Source organism: Myotis brandtii, unplaced genomic scaffold (assembly GCF_000412655.1).
Source record: "Myotis brandtii unplaced genomic scaffold, ASM41265v1 scaffold44, whole genome shotgun sequence".
Classification (NCBI taxonomy): domain Eukaryota; kingdom Metazoa; phylum Chordata; class Mammalia; order Chiroptera; family Vespertilionidae; genus Myotis; species Myotis brandtii.
Window position 1 is genome coordinate 1,202,640 of NW_005366833.1, and position 14,987 is coordinate 1,217,626.

General features: G+C 37.0%; 1 protein-coding gene across 36 annotated transcripts in view; it reads left to right on the top strand.

Annotated features, from left to right (window-relative positions):
• Positions 1 to 14,987, top strand: part of RFX3 (regulatory factor X, 3 (influences HLA class II expression)) — a 276,259-nt gene that overhangs the window by 43,665 nt on the left and 217,607 nt on the right. For 26 of the 36 annotated variants that reach the window (XM_014546293.1, XM_014546291.1, XM_014546301.1 and 23 more), the window contains 2 exons: positions 4,992 to 5,050; positions 8,258 to 8,331. The exons of 2 other annotated variants lie outside the window; for them this stretch is intronic. In XM_014546293.1, coding sequence (XP_014401779.1) covers positions 8,298 to 8,331 — 34 coding nt within the window. In that variant the 5' untranslated portion in view covers positions 4,992 to 5,050; positions 8,258 to 8,297. Of the gene's footprint in view, positions 1 to 3,383; positions 3,426 to 4,579; positions 4,740 to 4,991; positions 5,051 to 8,257; positions 8,342 to 11,281; positions 11,348 to 11,369; positions 11,572 to 14,987 lie in introns of those variants that run through there. 8 more of the 36 variants (XM_014546292.1, XM_014546294.1, XM_014546296.1 and 5 more) reach the window with 5 other exon arrangements.

Genomic DNA, 14,987 nt, shown 5'->3' on the forward strand with positions numbered 1-14,987 from the left:
AGAGAGAGAGAGAGAGAGAGAGAGAGAGAGAGATCCATGATGAGAGAGAATCATGGATTGGCTGCCTCCTGCAAGTTCCCCACTGGGGATCAAGCCCACAACCTGGGCATGTGCCCTTGACTGGAATCGAACCTGGGACCTTTCGGTTCGCAGGCCGACGCTCTATCCACTGAGCAAAACAGGCCAGGGCAGAAGTGACATTTTTAAAGAAATCATAAATTCAAATGATTTGTGGATAGAAACTACTTGATTTTGAATTTATCATTTGAAAGGAATAAATATATATTTTCATTTGGTATCCACATCAACTGATTTTTAATTAGCATTTTACATTAAAGTAATAACACTTGAAAGTTTATGGGACCTCGGGTTTATGACAGTTGACATCATCCTATATAATAAAAGGCTAATATGCAAATAAACTAAGTGGCGGAACAACTGATTGCTATGACGTGCACTGACCACCATGGGGCAGACGCTCAATGCAGGGGCTGTTTCCTGGTGGTCAGTGTGCTCCCACAGGAGCCGGGCTCACGGCTGGCGAGCACAGAGTTGGTGGTGGAGGGAGCGAGCCTAAACCGGCAGTCGGACATCCCCTGAGGGGTCCCGGACTGTGAGAGGGTGCAGGCCAGGCTGAGGGAACCTGCCTCCCCCCCACCCCCCGCCAGTGCCCAAATGTCATTCACCAGGCCTCTAGTTTTAAATAAAAATAATTTTATTGTATTATGATCACAAAAATTACATATGCTCATTGTAAAACATTCTGAAAATTCAGAAAGTTACATAGAAAGAAGAAAGCAAAAAGCAAAAAAATACCATCATCATTCTGCTTGATGATGACTACACATCTGCTCACGAGATTACTGTCACATTTTCTCAGGATTCCATGTCGTAGTGAGTGCATCTGTGCTCACATTGGTGCTCTCGGCTGTGCTTCTGCTCATGCATTTGCTCTCCTTTACAAATTCAAACCTTAAAAAAATTGGGTCATAAAATTTGTTTAACTTTGATAATCATATCTTAAACATCCTTTCATGGTAATAACATTTTCTATCTCTTTATTGGCATTATATGAATGTGTCAATTTAAGCAATTCTCTAGACATTTAGGATGGTCTCTTGTATTGATATTATGATTAATTGTATGTGCATCTTTGTGCAGGTATTTATTTCCTTTATATGAATTCTTAGGAATGGAATCGCTGGCTAGAAGATCTGGGCACATTTTGAATGTTTTTATCAACTAGCAGATTGATTTCTAGAAAGGTCATACCATTGTATGCTCTCTAACACTGGACATGATCAATCTTTGTAAATTTTTTTTTTGTATTTTTGCCAATCTGATAGCTGAATAAAAATCTCACTTTGATTTGCATTTTTAAATAATGAATGACTAAAAAAAATTAAAAGCATGTTTATCAACCATTTGTATTTTTTTGTTGACTATCCATTTATATCTTTAGCCCATTTTCCTGTTGGGCAGTTTCTTTTGTTCCTCCTCCTCCTTTTAAATTTTAAGACCTCTTCATAATATAAGGATGTGAACTTTTATTTGTCATTCATAATGCACGTATTTTGCCATTTAAAAATATTTGCTGTTTTTTGTTTTATTTTAGAGATACGTTGGTATCACTTCTCCACTTGGTATTTCCACATTTTAATATGACCGTTATAATTCATAATGACTTGGTAGATGGATTAAGGATTAGACCTTTAAAAAAATGAAGATACTTTTTAGACAGGAAACAATTTTTGCAGATGATAAAGGTGATGAATTGCTCATGTAATTATATATGTTTGCTGTGATTACAGTTTCAATTGCTGCATATAAAATAGAAATTATGTGAGGGAGATATTTTACTATAGTTGAAAGACTCCTTACTTTAAATGTCAGACAGTCCTGGCTTTATTTATTTGTTCTTTAACTTAGACAACAAATGTTTAAGTACCTATTATATATTAAAAATTCATAATGGTTTCTCTATTTACTGCTGTGTGACCAGGGCAGTTTACTTAACTAATCAGTATTTTGACTCAATTTATTTATTTTTAAAAGAGGGATAATACCTACCTTGTTGACTTATTGTAAGGATTATAGTTTACCTGAAGTATCTAAGAGCACCTGACATATAATCAGACAACAATAAACATTTAGTGTTGGTGTTGTTATTCTTTATAGTAACAGAACATAGGGTACTTTTAGCCTGTTATTATACTATATAACAGTGATGGTGAACCTATGACACGCATGTCAGAGGTGACACGCAAACTCATTTTTTTGGTTGATTTTTCTTTGTTAAATGGCATTTAAATATATAAAATAAATATCAAAAATATAAGTCTTTGTTTTACTATGGTTGCAAATATAAAAAAAAATTTCTATATGTGACACGGCACCAGAGTTAAGTTAGGGTTTTTCAAAATGCTGACATGCCGAGCTCAAAAGGTTCGCCATCACTGCTATATAATATCATTGCTGTGGTAGTAATTTAGCATATGGGGTAATTAACTATGGTTATTATAATTTTACTAGAGGCCCGGTGCATGAAAATTCATGCTGGAAGGAGGTCCCTCAGCCCGGCCTGCCCCCTCTCACAGTCCGGGAGCCCTCAGGGGCAGGAGGCGACCCAGCGATCAGGGGAAGGTGATGCCCCCATCACACCTCTGCTGCTGCCACTGCCGGCAGCAAAAGCCTCGGCCGGCCCTGGTTACCTGAGCCTCGGGCAGCCCTGGTTGGCTGGGCAGCCAATAGCTGAGGCTTGCTTGCGCCTCGGGCCAGCCCTGGGCAGCTGGGCAGCTGACATCCATGGCTTACCTGCGCCTCAGGCTGGCCCTGGACGACTGGAGGGCTGAGGGGACTGGGAGACTCTGGAGGCAGGAGTGCGGCAAGGCCGGGCCCGCCTGCCACCCTGGCGGGGCTGAGGGGACTGGGCACCATCATCTTGTGGCTGTGGGCACCGTCATCTTTGAGGGCATGGCAGTCAATTAGCATATTCCCTCCTTATTGGCTGTGGGCGCTGCCATCTTTGTGATGGCGTGAGGGTCAATTAGCATATTCCCTCTTTATTAGATAGGATTAATAGAGAGAATAGAGCCTACCTAGGTTGACTATACTTAGGATCTGTTAGATGAATAATACTTTCTTATTTTTGTATAGCAGTTTAGTTTTCAAAGCTTTTTACTCATTTCTTGTCTTATTTGTTCCATACAGTTTTCCTTTAACATAAGCAGGGCCTGTATACTTTTCCATTTTACAACTGAGGAGCTGAAACTTACAGAGGATGATTGACTTATCCAAGGTCATATGGCTTATAAGTGATTAATCAGGTTCATATTTTCTCCCACCTATATTTAAGATTCTCACTGAATCTAGATTGACGCTCAGTATGGGAAGGCACAGAGAATGGAATCTATACTAATAAAACGGTAATATGCTAATTAGACCGGACGTCTTCTGGACATCTTTCTGGAAAAAGCCACAGTGGCAATTAGGGGTGATCATGTGGGCAGGGGAGAGCAGTTAGGGGCGATCAGGCAGGCAGGCAGGTGAGCAGTTAGGAGCTAGTGGTCCCAGATTGCGAGAGGGATGTCCGACTGCCTGAGGGGTCCCAGATTGGAGAGGGTGCAGGCTGGGCTTAGGGACACCCACCCCCAGTGCACGAATTTTATGCACTGGGCCTCTAGTTTGACTATAATTGCCCAGTCTTCATTTAGCTTTAACCATTTTATAGTTCTTTGTATTGTTCCCATTTCAGTCATGTGAACATTGGCCTTAATGTCTTAGTTGTCTATGGCAGTGATTTAAAAAAGGAAGGGAGGGAGGGAGGAAGGAAACGTTTATCTGATAATATATGCTTGGGAGCAAGATCTCAAATGCTCCCTATAGCTGTGATTTTTAACCTTTCTTAAAAAATCTCATGGCACACACAAACTAATTACTAAAATTTTGCAGCACACCAAAAAATATATTTTTTGCTCATCTAATAAAAACATACGTATAATTTTGATTGATATAAAAAAACTAGTAATTAACCTACCTTTTTTGCTCCAAAGTGACTTTCTAAAAATCAATTGCCTATACTTGTATATAAGGATTTCTTGTACCAAGAATTAGCTAATCAGATGCAACCCTATTATGTGATGTGACCAATAAGATGCAATTGTATTATATGACCTATGTATTTATGGTTCAAGACAGGGCATTCATACTGGATAGCTATTGTTGTATTGATTGTGGTCTTTTTTTTTTTTTTATTTGACAATCTAAGGGAAAAGAGGTCAGTACCCCTGACTAGTTAGGTGTTGCATGTTTCAGAAATCTCTGCAGCATACCAGCTGAAAATTGCTGTTCTGTAACATTGATGGTGGTTATAGTGAATCACACCTCTGGATATTCATGCCCATGTGAAGTTCCTTTCCTTTCAATCGGGACTGGGCCAATAGCTTATTTTACAAAACAGAATGCCACAGAATTAAACTCCTCCAGGTCTGGATGTAAGCCCTAAGAAGGCCACCTCGTTTTGGCTTTAGTGTTTTGGGAGACCTGAATCATCATGTAAGAAATCTGGCTACCTTCCCAGAGACACCATTTGGAAAAGAGGTCACATGGAGACAGAGAGGCCCTGAGATTGCATGGAAATAGCAACCTAGTTATCCTAGTGTTCTAGCTGAGCCCACCTCCCCCCTGCCAGCTGAAAGTAATCACGAGTAACCATCAGCAGGAGAATCAGAAGTGCCTAGGTAAGCCCAGCTTAGCGTGCAGCATTACAAACAAATGGTTATTTTTCTTGAGCCAGTAAGTTTGGGGGCGGTTTGTTACACAACAATAAAAAAAGCAAAAGAAGCATAACAGTGTTCTTGAAAACAAAAGTTTTGCTAAAGGATATTTACTTTGCTTGTCCTCTTTTGACAGTTTTGGTCTTTTCATGGCTTGCAAATATCATGCAATATTGAAGAGAGATAATAGTAATAAATAATTCTTTTCCTTTACAGAAGCTCACCTTATTCTACCACAACTACATGGGTTTGGCTGATACTTGGGTGAATCTGAGGTAAACCAATCTCTCCATACTGATTCTCTTCAGAGAGATCTCAGGCTATAGGGTTGCTGTCTATGTTCAGGGCTCTGATTCCTCTTCTCCGTTAAGTTTCTCCCTCTCAGTCTTTTGTGATTCTTCTCTCCCTGTCAGAGTTGTTGGATTTGGCCTGGGTCAGCCAGGTAAGATAAGATGGAGTAGTCTTTCTTCCTCACTTGCACTTATTTCTGTTATCCAGAAAAGACTTGGGCAAGTCTTTTGGGGCTGAAAGTGGATCTAAGACCAGGAGTCACCTTATTTTTGATCATTTACATATTAATTAGCAGGGAATATATTGAGCCATTGCTCATGCAGTTTATTTTTTCCTCTCAGAGAATAGAGTCTCTACTATTGAACTTTAAATATTGAAATATAGTTTTTTTTCATGTTTCTACTAGAGATAAGAATCAATGGTCCAAAAATTTATAAGTATAAATTTTTAAACAAATTTTTTGTTAAAATGCTTTTTGTGTTTAAAACTACAAGAAGATAGACTTAAAATTCCAGAGATTGACTGGCTTTCACATTGGTGTAAGGAGGGCCTCCTTTTATTTGCTCAAACAACAAAAACATGGACAAAACAATTACAACCAACCATTTCAGAATTCTGGCAGTTAACCAGAGAATGAACTGAAAATCCATGGCCCAAGAGAAAACTACTGAACCATGAGAAGACAGTGGAGCCTGTGACATTTTAACTTGAGGCGATTTCCATCTTTCCTCTTTCCCCAGCTTAGTGATATAGCAAAAGCTGGCAGCATTACAGACCAGACAGTGGAGAGATCTGACCACTTTTGGATATTCATTAAAAACACCAGCTCCAAAGCACAGTTGATATGTTGTCCAAGCTTGCAGCTCCCTGGGAAAACTCTATTCTCAGAGAGTGGTTGACTATTTGATTTGACTCAGAGCTCAGCCCAGTTGGGGGAAGAAGAGGCCCATCAGGGCTTTGCTGAAACAATAGCAACTGTTGGCAACATATCCACTGCTTAAGGCTGTGATTTCAGTTGGGGCAAACAAGTGTCTGCCCAGGATTTTAAAAGGAAATCTTGGAGAATTAGCCAACCCTAGGGAATTTGGAAAAGCTCCAACGTATTCCTGGGGATCTGAAAGGTTGCACAATGTGCACAGCTGTGCACCTGCCCAGGAAAGACCTGGGGAAGGAGATCACCTATGGCTGAGGTTTTATGTAAGTAGGAAAAGAAAGCTAGGGCTGTCTTATAAACTGTCTGCATTTCAAAGGTGTGACTACCCATAAAAATTCCTTGGGCAAATAATGGAAGACATACAGGCAAACATTTAAGGAAATCCTCTAACCAATCATTGGTTGACCACTAAGTTATACTGACCTAGTGTGACTCCTAAAAAGGCAGGCTTAAAAATAAAAATAGAACTTAAAAAAAATTAGTAGAGAGCTCAGTGGCCAGCACACTACAGGGAACACAGACTCTACAAAATTAGTTCATAAAAGTGCTAAACTATTTGTAGTGTCATCAATAAAAACAAAATCGCTGTTAAAAAATCTTGGTGGGGCAGTGTGGAGAATTTCATACTACAGTTGTTAAAATACATTATCTAAAATGTTCAGTTTTGAACAAAAAATTGAGACATGCAAGAAATAGGAAAGTATGCCACATAGGAAAGAAAACCACAAAAATCTGCTAAAAGAATTAATGTCCCATCGGGATCTCGGATCTGGGCTTAATAAGACAGACTTTAAGTCAGTTTTTATAAATATGTTCAAAGAACTAAATGATACCATGTAAAGAATTAAAGGAAGGTATAAGAATGATGTCTTGCTAAAGAGAATATCAATCAACATAGAAATTATTGGAAAAGTACCATATGAAAATTCTGAAGTTTAAAAGTATAATAACTGAAATGAAAATTTACTAGTTGGGCTTAACAGATAGGAGTTGACAAATGAAATAATTTGTCAATTTAAAGATAATTCACTAGAGATTATCCATTGTGAGGAATAGTAAGAAAATAAAAATGAACAGAGCTTAACAAGATCTATGGGGTGTCATCAAGTGTGTCAACGTATGCATAATTGAAGTCCCAAAAGAAATAATGGCAGAAGACTTAATTTAAAATATTAATCTACACATTAAATAACTCAGTGTACTTTAAGTTAAATAGTGCTATCCTCAGTTAGACACATCATAGTCAAATTTACAAAAGTGAAAGAAATTTTAAAAGCAGTAAGAAAAAAATAACATATAAAGATATAGTTTGTTCGACAATAATAATTAAAAAAAAGAAAGGGAAGGGAATGGAGGTATATTGCAGGAAAAACATTTATATAGGAATTCAAACTAGAATGTTTTAGGTTAAAATGCTAATTGTAAATTCGAGGGCATTCACTTAAGGAAATAACACAAAAAAATTAGTGACAAACAAGGAATGAAAAAGGTACATTAGAAAATATCTAACACAAAAAGGGCAGGAATTAAGGGATATATCATATTACAGAGCTGAAATATTCTCTTAGGTTATAATGTGTAATTTTCACATTAAATCATGTATTTATATAATTTTTACCAGTAGAACATTTTGATTCGTGGAGCCTCTTAAGGACTTAATTTTATGATACTACTAGACACTTGTCAATAGATTTTAAAAATATGGTATAAGAAAAATGCACCAAAGTCAAGTCAGTGTAAAAAGATTTTATTAACCCTAGTTCTTGAATTGTGGCTTTGTTTCCCTGGAGATGAAACAGCAGTATACAGAAATGAGAGATACCTTTGATTTTGTTTCTAAAATTTGAGTATGGAAAATTTAGTTATTTTCTTCCTCTAAAATGTGGGGGGAGAAAGATGAACAAAGGACTTTGGAGGATAGAGGAGATAATGGGAAAAAAGGTTATGCACATAAAAAAGGGCTGTTGAAAAGAGAAATGTCCTGGGCAGAATATTTCAGAAGTCTTGAGAAGTATTTTTTTTTGTCCGCCTTTTCATATATTATTGGTTCTGTTCTCCAAAGGTGCCCAGCCCAGTGGAGATGTGATCTTATATGCATAGAAACTTAAACCCATGTTTAGCTTTTTGGTATGAAGAAAGTTTACTTATATCAAACAATATATGTAATTTTCTTAGTATAGAAAAAGTGTTTTAAATGAATTTTCTTACAAATGAGTTAAACTATCATTTAAAAATGAAATTCTCAATTTGTTTTCAGTCCCAGGACAGTTGAAGAATAAAGCATAGTTGCATCAGTAATGATGACTCACTCAACTGGGAGCATCTCTCTGGGTGAGAATAAGTAAGATTTTTAAAAGACCTCTGAACAGTTTTGATATGGTATACCTCCTTTTCATTATAAATTATAAATTTAGACCATAGATTGAAACCATTATAGAAATTGGTATTATTAAGAGATGACAAAGATTAAACTTAATCTACTCAGGTGAAAACTGTTTTTTCTTCAGTGATATTAAACCTCTCCAACACTTCTATTAACCTTACCAGAGTTTTCAAGACATTTTCATTCTTAGTTTTTTAAAACCTTATTAACTGTTAAGTGTGCAGTACAATAGAGTTAACTATATGCATACAGATCCCTAGAACTTTTTCATCTTACAAACTGAAACCCTCTACCCTTTGAAGAATAACTCCCTTTTCTCCTTTCCCTCAGCCTCTGGTAATCACTGTTCTACTTTCTAAGAGTTTGACTACTTTAGATGTTTTATGTAAGTGGAGTCATGCAGTGTGAGTGTTTTTGTGACTGTCTTATTTTACTTAGCATAATGTCCTCAAGGTTTATCCATATTGTAACGTATGACAGATTCCCTTCTTTTTTTTTTTTTAGGCTGAGTTATGTTCAATTGTATTTGTATACTACATTTTCTTTATTCATCCACCGATGGGCATTTAGGTTGCTTTCACCTCTTGGCTATTGTGAATAATGCCACATTGATCGTGGGTGTACAAATATCTCTTAGAAATCTTGCTTTTAATTCTTCTGGGATATACTAGTATGTCCAGAAATGGGATTGCTAGATTGTATAGCAATTCTGTTTTTAATTTTTTTAGGAACTTCCATACTATTTTTTATAATAACTGCATCATTTTACATTCCCACCAACAGCACACAAGGGTTCTAATTTCTCCAGAGCCTTACCAACACTTGTTATTCTGTTTTTTAAGAAATAAAAAATATATATATTGGCCATCCTAATCATTCCTGGGTTCTTAACTTACTGCTAACATGTAAGGCCTTTATTTTGTTTACTTATTTTTCACTTTCTTAAGAAACAGAATAGTTATTTTAGGAGGTTTCCTATAATTATTGCAAATCTTCACACTGCTCCCTGACCTCAAACACTAGAACACCATTTGGGGCCAATGTTTTTGTTTTGTTTTTTAAGGGTAAACTTGCCTTAATAGCATCATCATAATGGTGATTGCTGTCTCTGGGCTGGCTTATCTGCTCTGGTTTCCAAGCAGCCCATAAATGCCACATCTTTGAGTGTATGACTTCAGTGTATACCTAATGTGTTCTTCAACTCTTCTCTGAATATGGTTGTTACCATGCAGCATCTGCTCGTGATCCTTGCTGTCAGCCAATCTCCACAGATGTCTTGCTAAGTGGAGTTGTGCTGCCAAAGACTATGCTTCAATGCTGGTAGACCAGCTACCTTCTAGTGCCCTATATTTGATGATCCTGTCTAGGCATTTAATAGTATGTACAGTTTATAGGTGATGTTTATGATTATGTTCAAGACTAACAGATATAATGCTTATAATCCATTTAGTTCTCACAGCTATATATATTTCAGCATTTTCTGTTTTGCATACACTTAGATTGAATTAGGATCTCAGTGTTGCTTCTAACCTCTCTGACTCTTTTAAAGACTATACTGTAATATTGTAAGGTTGAAACAAAAAAAGAAACACTTTGAATCTGTATTAAAGTTTTGACTCTGCCACTTGTTGGTTGATTTACCTTTTGATGTGTCTTATCCTCTCTGAGGCAGAAATTTCATCTGTAAATGGAATATAATGATACCTTTTATTTTAAGGCTTCATTAATATTGTGAGCTTGTGTTTTTTAGGAAGCCTTTTAACCAGGGAGCCTATCACATTTGAATTTCCTTCCTTCAAATAGTGAAGGTGAAGGGCATTTCAAACTCAGTGGTACTTTTTTTTAATCCTCACTCTAGGATATGTTTTGTGTGTTTTTTAGGAAGCCTTTTAACCAAGGAGCCTATCATATTTGAATTTCCTTCCTTCAAATAGTGAAGGTGAAGTGCATTTCAAACTGGTACTTTTTTTTAATCCTCACTCTAGGATATGTTTTCATTGATTTTTAGAGAGAGAAGGAGAGAAGGAGGGAGAGAGAAAGACAGAGAGAGAGATATGAAGAGAGAGAGAGAGAAACATTGATCTGTTGCCTCCCATAAGCTCCCCAACTGGGGATGGAACCTGCAACCTAGGTATGTGCCCTGACCCGAAATCAAACCCACAATCTTTTGGTGCATGGCACAATGCTGCAATCAACTGAGCCACCCAGCGAGGGCTCTAGTGGTACTTTTATGAACCATATTTGAATATTTGACAGGAGATATCTTCTGATATGTTTGATTCACTAACACATAAATTAACTATCCTTTTATTAGGACCAAGGCTTTTCCTCGTAGTATATAGGTTTGCTAATTGGAACTCCAAGTCTTTCATAAATCTACATTCATAACAAATAATTTCCAGTTTACGTTTTGTTTTTTAATGTATTTTAAAAATTTAGACAATTGAAAAGGAGTGGCTCTCAAAGTGCGATTCCCAGACCAGTAGCACCAGCATGATGTGGGAATTTCTCAGCATGCAAAATTCTTGGTTTTAGCCCATTCTTACTGAATCAGACTCCACGGGATGGGACTCAGCAGTGTATGTTTCCACACAGCCTCCATGCTAACATTGGGAACACTATTCTATATTTTATGCTTTACTCCAGTTTTTATATTTCTCTTACATTTGCCACCCAGCTCCTGCCTCACCCCAGGCCTTCACTATATTTTTGTTTATGTCCATGGGCCATGCATGTATGCATATAAGATGAAATTTATTTTTAATTACTCCCAGATCTCCTAAGTCAGTATTATGGAGAAAGCAGAGAACCCACCCTGTGGTTCATATGAAAGATGTGTGCCTTTTATTCTATTTACTTATTTAATTAATTTATTTTTTTATTCTTGACTCCAAACAGGGAAATGTGTAGCAGCTAATTTTTGAAGTAGAAAACATATGAAAATGTTCTTTCCCAGCCTGAGACTGGCTTTTGCTCTGTCTTATAGTGCTACTTTGATTTTTGGGTAAACCAGTCATGTGTGGGGATAATTCAGTTCAACACATCCTGATGGCCATTCCTGTCAAAGTGCAGGTGGAATATGTGCCCACCTTTGAGATCCTGAAATCTGGCCTACTGAATTGCAAACATTGCTCTTTGGCTATATTCTGGATGGAGTTTTGATTGAGCTGCTTTTTAAAATATTTGTTTTAATTATTTGTATATTTTTAACTACATTGCTAATCTCACAAAGGGAAAGGGCCTAAATAGCCTGTCTGAATCAATTATGAATCATCTCCTTACTGCAATAGCTGGATGGTAGTACTGCTGTGAAACAGTAATTGAAAACTACCTAATGCAAAGAAAATAACTATTGCATAACATCATGAGGATATTGTATATTGTCTAGTAACAGCAGTACTAGTTCCACTGAAATAGTTATGGATTTGCTATTGCTTAGTCTTCATTCTTCAGTGACACAGCAAACCAGTCATTCCACCAACAAAGTAATACATGCTATAAAGCTCATGAAGAAAGAAGGAATGTTGCTTAAATGCTTAAGATGGACTGAAGTTTTTGTTAGAGATAGGCTCTAAACCCACATATTAGATATGCGTAGCATAAATTGTGAGCCTGTTTAAATTTTACTCTTCTGTCTGGAGAAGTATTTATAAAAGTAATGAAAATTTTAACTTTGTTCATAATTAAATTGAGGACACAAATTACACATAATAATTATAGAATATGTTTTGAATGGTAACTATAAGCTAGTGATATGTATGTGTTGTATCATTTTATAGAGGCACTGTCTTTCTAGAGTGGCATTATCTATGTTTTATCAGTGAGAAAAATAGAAAGCTGCTGACTTGCCCAAGATAACTTCTTACTAGTAGGTAATGGAGTTGGGATTTGAACAGTAGTTTGTTTAACACTAAAAGCCCAACCTTTTAACTACTACTTTACACCTTAATATCCGGTGCTTTAATATTCCTGGCCTGCTTTCAAAAACTTCTCTCTTCCTGTCAATTCCAGAGATAACATTCAATAACTTGACAACAATGACCTTTCTAAACAAATACAGAGTGTTACAGAACCAGATGGCCAAAGATTATATTTTATTTTTCTGGCTCAACATAAATTGACTGATAAAATCCAAAAAAGATCCTTCTGTGTCCTAGGACTTCATCAGGCCACATGGCAAGCCAGTGCCCTTTATCAGGAGCCAGTCATGAGTACAGAACCTTATGTCTTTATACCGTAATTTAGATTAGGGCCTAATGAAAGGGCAAGAAGCTGGTTTACTAAGTGAGATCATTCTGCGCTTTAGTAATGGCAGTGCATTTGGGTAGGGAGATTCTGAGGAATTAAAGACAGAAAGGCAATGATACTGTGTCATTAAGTGGATGTAAGCAAGGAGAAGGCGATTACAACTTAACAGACTGCCAACTTAGGCATTTTTTTTTTCCTTTTGGGATTTAAGTAGAATTTTTGTAATAATTAGAAACTCTTCTTGATCATTCAAAATTGGGTATCCTTTTGACAGTCTTAGATAAATATTTCTAGAAAATATGTTTCTATATTATAAACTTATTATATTAGAAACATAAGTTACTATATCACACACAAGCATGAACATAATGCTTTCATGAGCTCAGTACACTTAGTAAAGTTCAGACTTAGACCAGATTATACAGGGTAAGAAAAGAAATGTTTCAAAGCTATATTGAAGCCAACATGTAATTGACAGTAAATTTCAATAACAAAACAAGCACTAGACTTGGAGTTCCTCAGCTGGCCTATGTTTGAGGCTTCTGTAAGGATCCTCTAGCAAATGGTTTAAATTCTCTGAGTCTCAGTTTTCTTTATTTGTAAAATGAGGTTAGCGTAACATTACCTGCCTTCTTTCATTACAGAGTTGTTCTGAGGACCAAATGGGGGGCATGTGACAGTTATGGTGATGTACAAATGAATGTTGTTATTATGGTTGCATCTACTGTGTAATGGAAAGTGTTCCAAGTTGTGAATAGGATAGACATGCATTTCCAATTACTCTGAATTTAGTATAGTTTGGTGATTTGGGCCAAGGCACCATAATAGTTTAGAGCCCTCTCACCTAATCTCTCTCACAGAGTTATAAGAATTACATTAGTGCAAATGCTTTCTTAAAGTTTTTATAAAACAACTACAGGCCCATTCACTGGTGGGGTCCCTTGGCCTGGTCTGCAGGGATCAGGCCAAAACTGGCTCTCCAAAATCCCTCAAGGGGTCCCGGATTTCGAGAGGGTGCAGGGCATGCCAAGGGACCCCACCAGTGCACGATCGGGGCCGGGAGGGACCACAGGAGGACTCCAGGGTGTGTCCGGCTTGTCTCCAGCAAATATAGCAGCAAGCTAACCTACAGGTCAGAGCGTCTGCCCCCTGGTGGTCAGTGCGCATCATAGTGACTGGTCAAACGGTTGGACATTTAGATTATTAGGCTTTTATTATATAGGATGATTGGGTAGGAATTATAGATAACATTACTAAGATAGCATTACTATCGATAGCATAACTTTCTGAACAGATTTCAGAAAGTTAGAAAAGAAATAATCAGAGGTTTCTTAGCTGTTACCAAATATCTTAGCAAAATAAGTAACCCAAAAAATATTAAAATGACCCTTGAAGTCATCAATTATATCCTCTTCAACTTAAGACTAACTGATTTCCTCCTAATTATATTTTTCTCATTTATGCTATTTTTATATTTATACACCAGCATCAGCAATTGTAAAGGATGGCAATCATCTCTCAATCTTGATAGATACAGCTTTCTAAAAATGTAAAGCCAGAGAAGAACTCTGCGAGGAGGTAATATTGTGCTGTGAAATGAAGCTGGGCTTTGTTGGCAGAAGTCGAGATGAAATCTTGATCCTGTCAATACTAGTTTAGGGACCCTGGGAAATGTACTTAGAGTCTGGTACAGTGTAGCTACTTAAACTATACTATTTCTTTTTTTTGTTTTGTTACAATTTTGTCTTTTTCCTGATTTTTAAATTTCAATGTTTGGTTACAGTTTACATTCACGATTATTATTTTGTATTAGTTTCAGGTGTACAGGACAGTGGTTAGACAGTCATGTACTTTATACTGTTTATTTATTACATAGGCCATGTATTTGTCTGTACCTTTTTTTTTAAATAAATCTTTATTGTTCAGATTATTACAGTTGTTCCTCTTTTTCCCCCCATAGCTCCCCTCCCCCCGGTTCCCACCGCACCCCCTACCCTTACCCCCCCCTCTGCCATCATCTGTAGGTGTACAATTTTTACCCAGTCTCTTCCCGCACCCCCCACATTCCCTTCCCCCTGAGAATTGTCAGTCCACTCCCTTTCTATCCCCCTGATTCTATTCTATTCACCAGTTTATTCTGTTCATCAGATTTTTTATTCACTTGACTTTTATATTCACTTGTTGATAGATATGTATTTGTTGTCACTTTGTTGTTCATAATTTTTATCTTTACATTTTTCTTCTTCTTCCTCTTCTTAAAGAACACCCTTCAGCATTTCATATAATACTAGTTTGGCAGTGATGGACTCGTTTAGCTTTTTCTTATCTGTGAAGCTCTTTATCTGACCTTCAATTC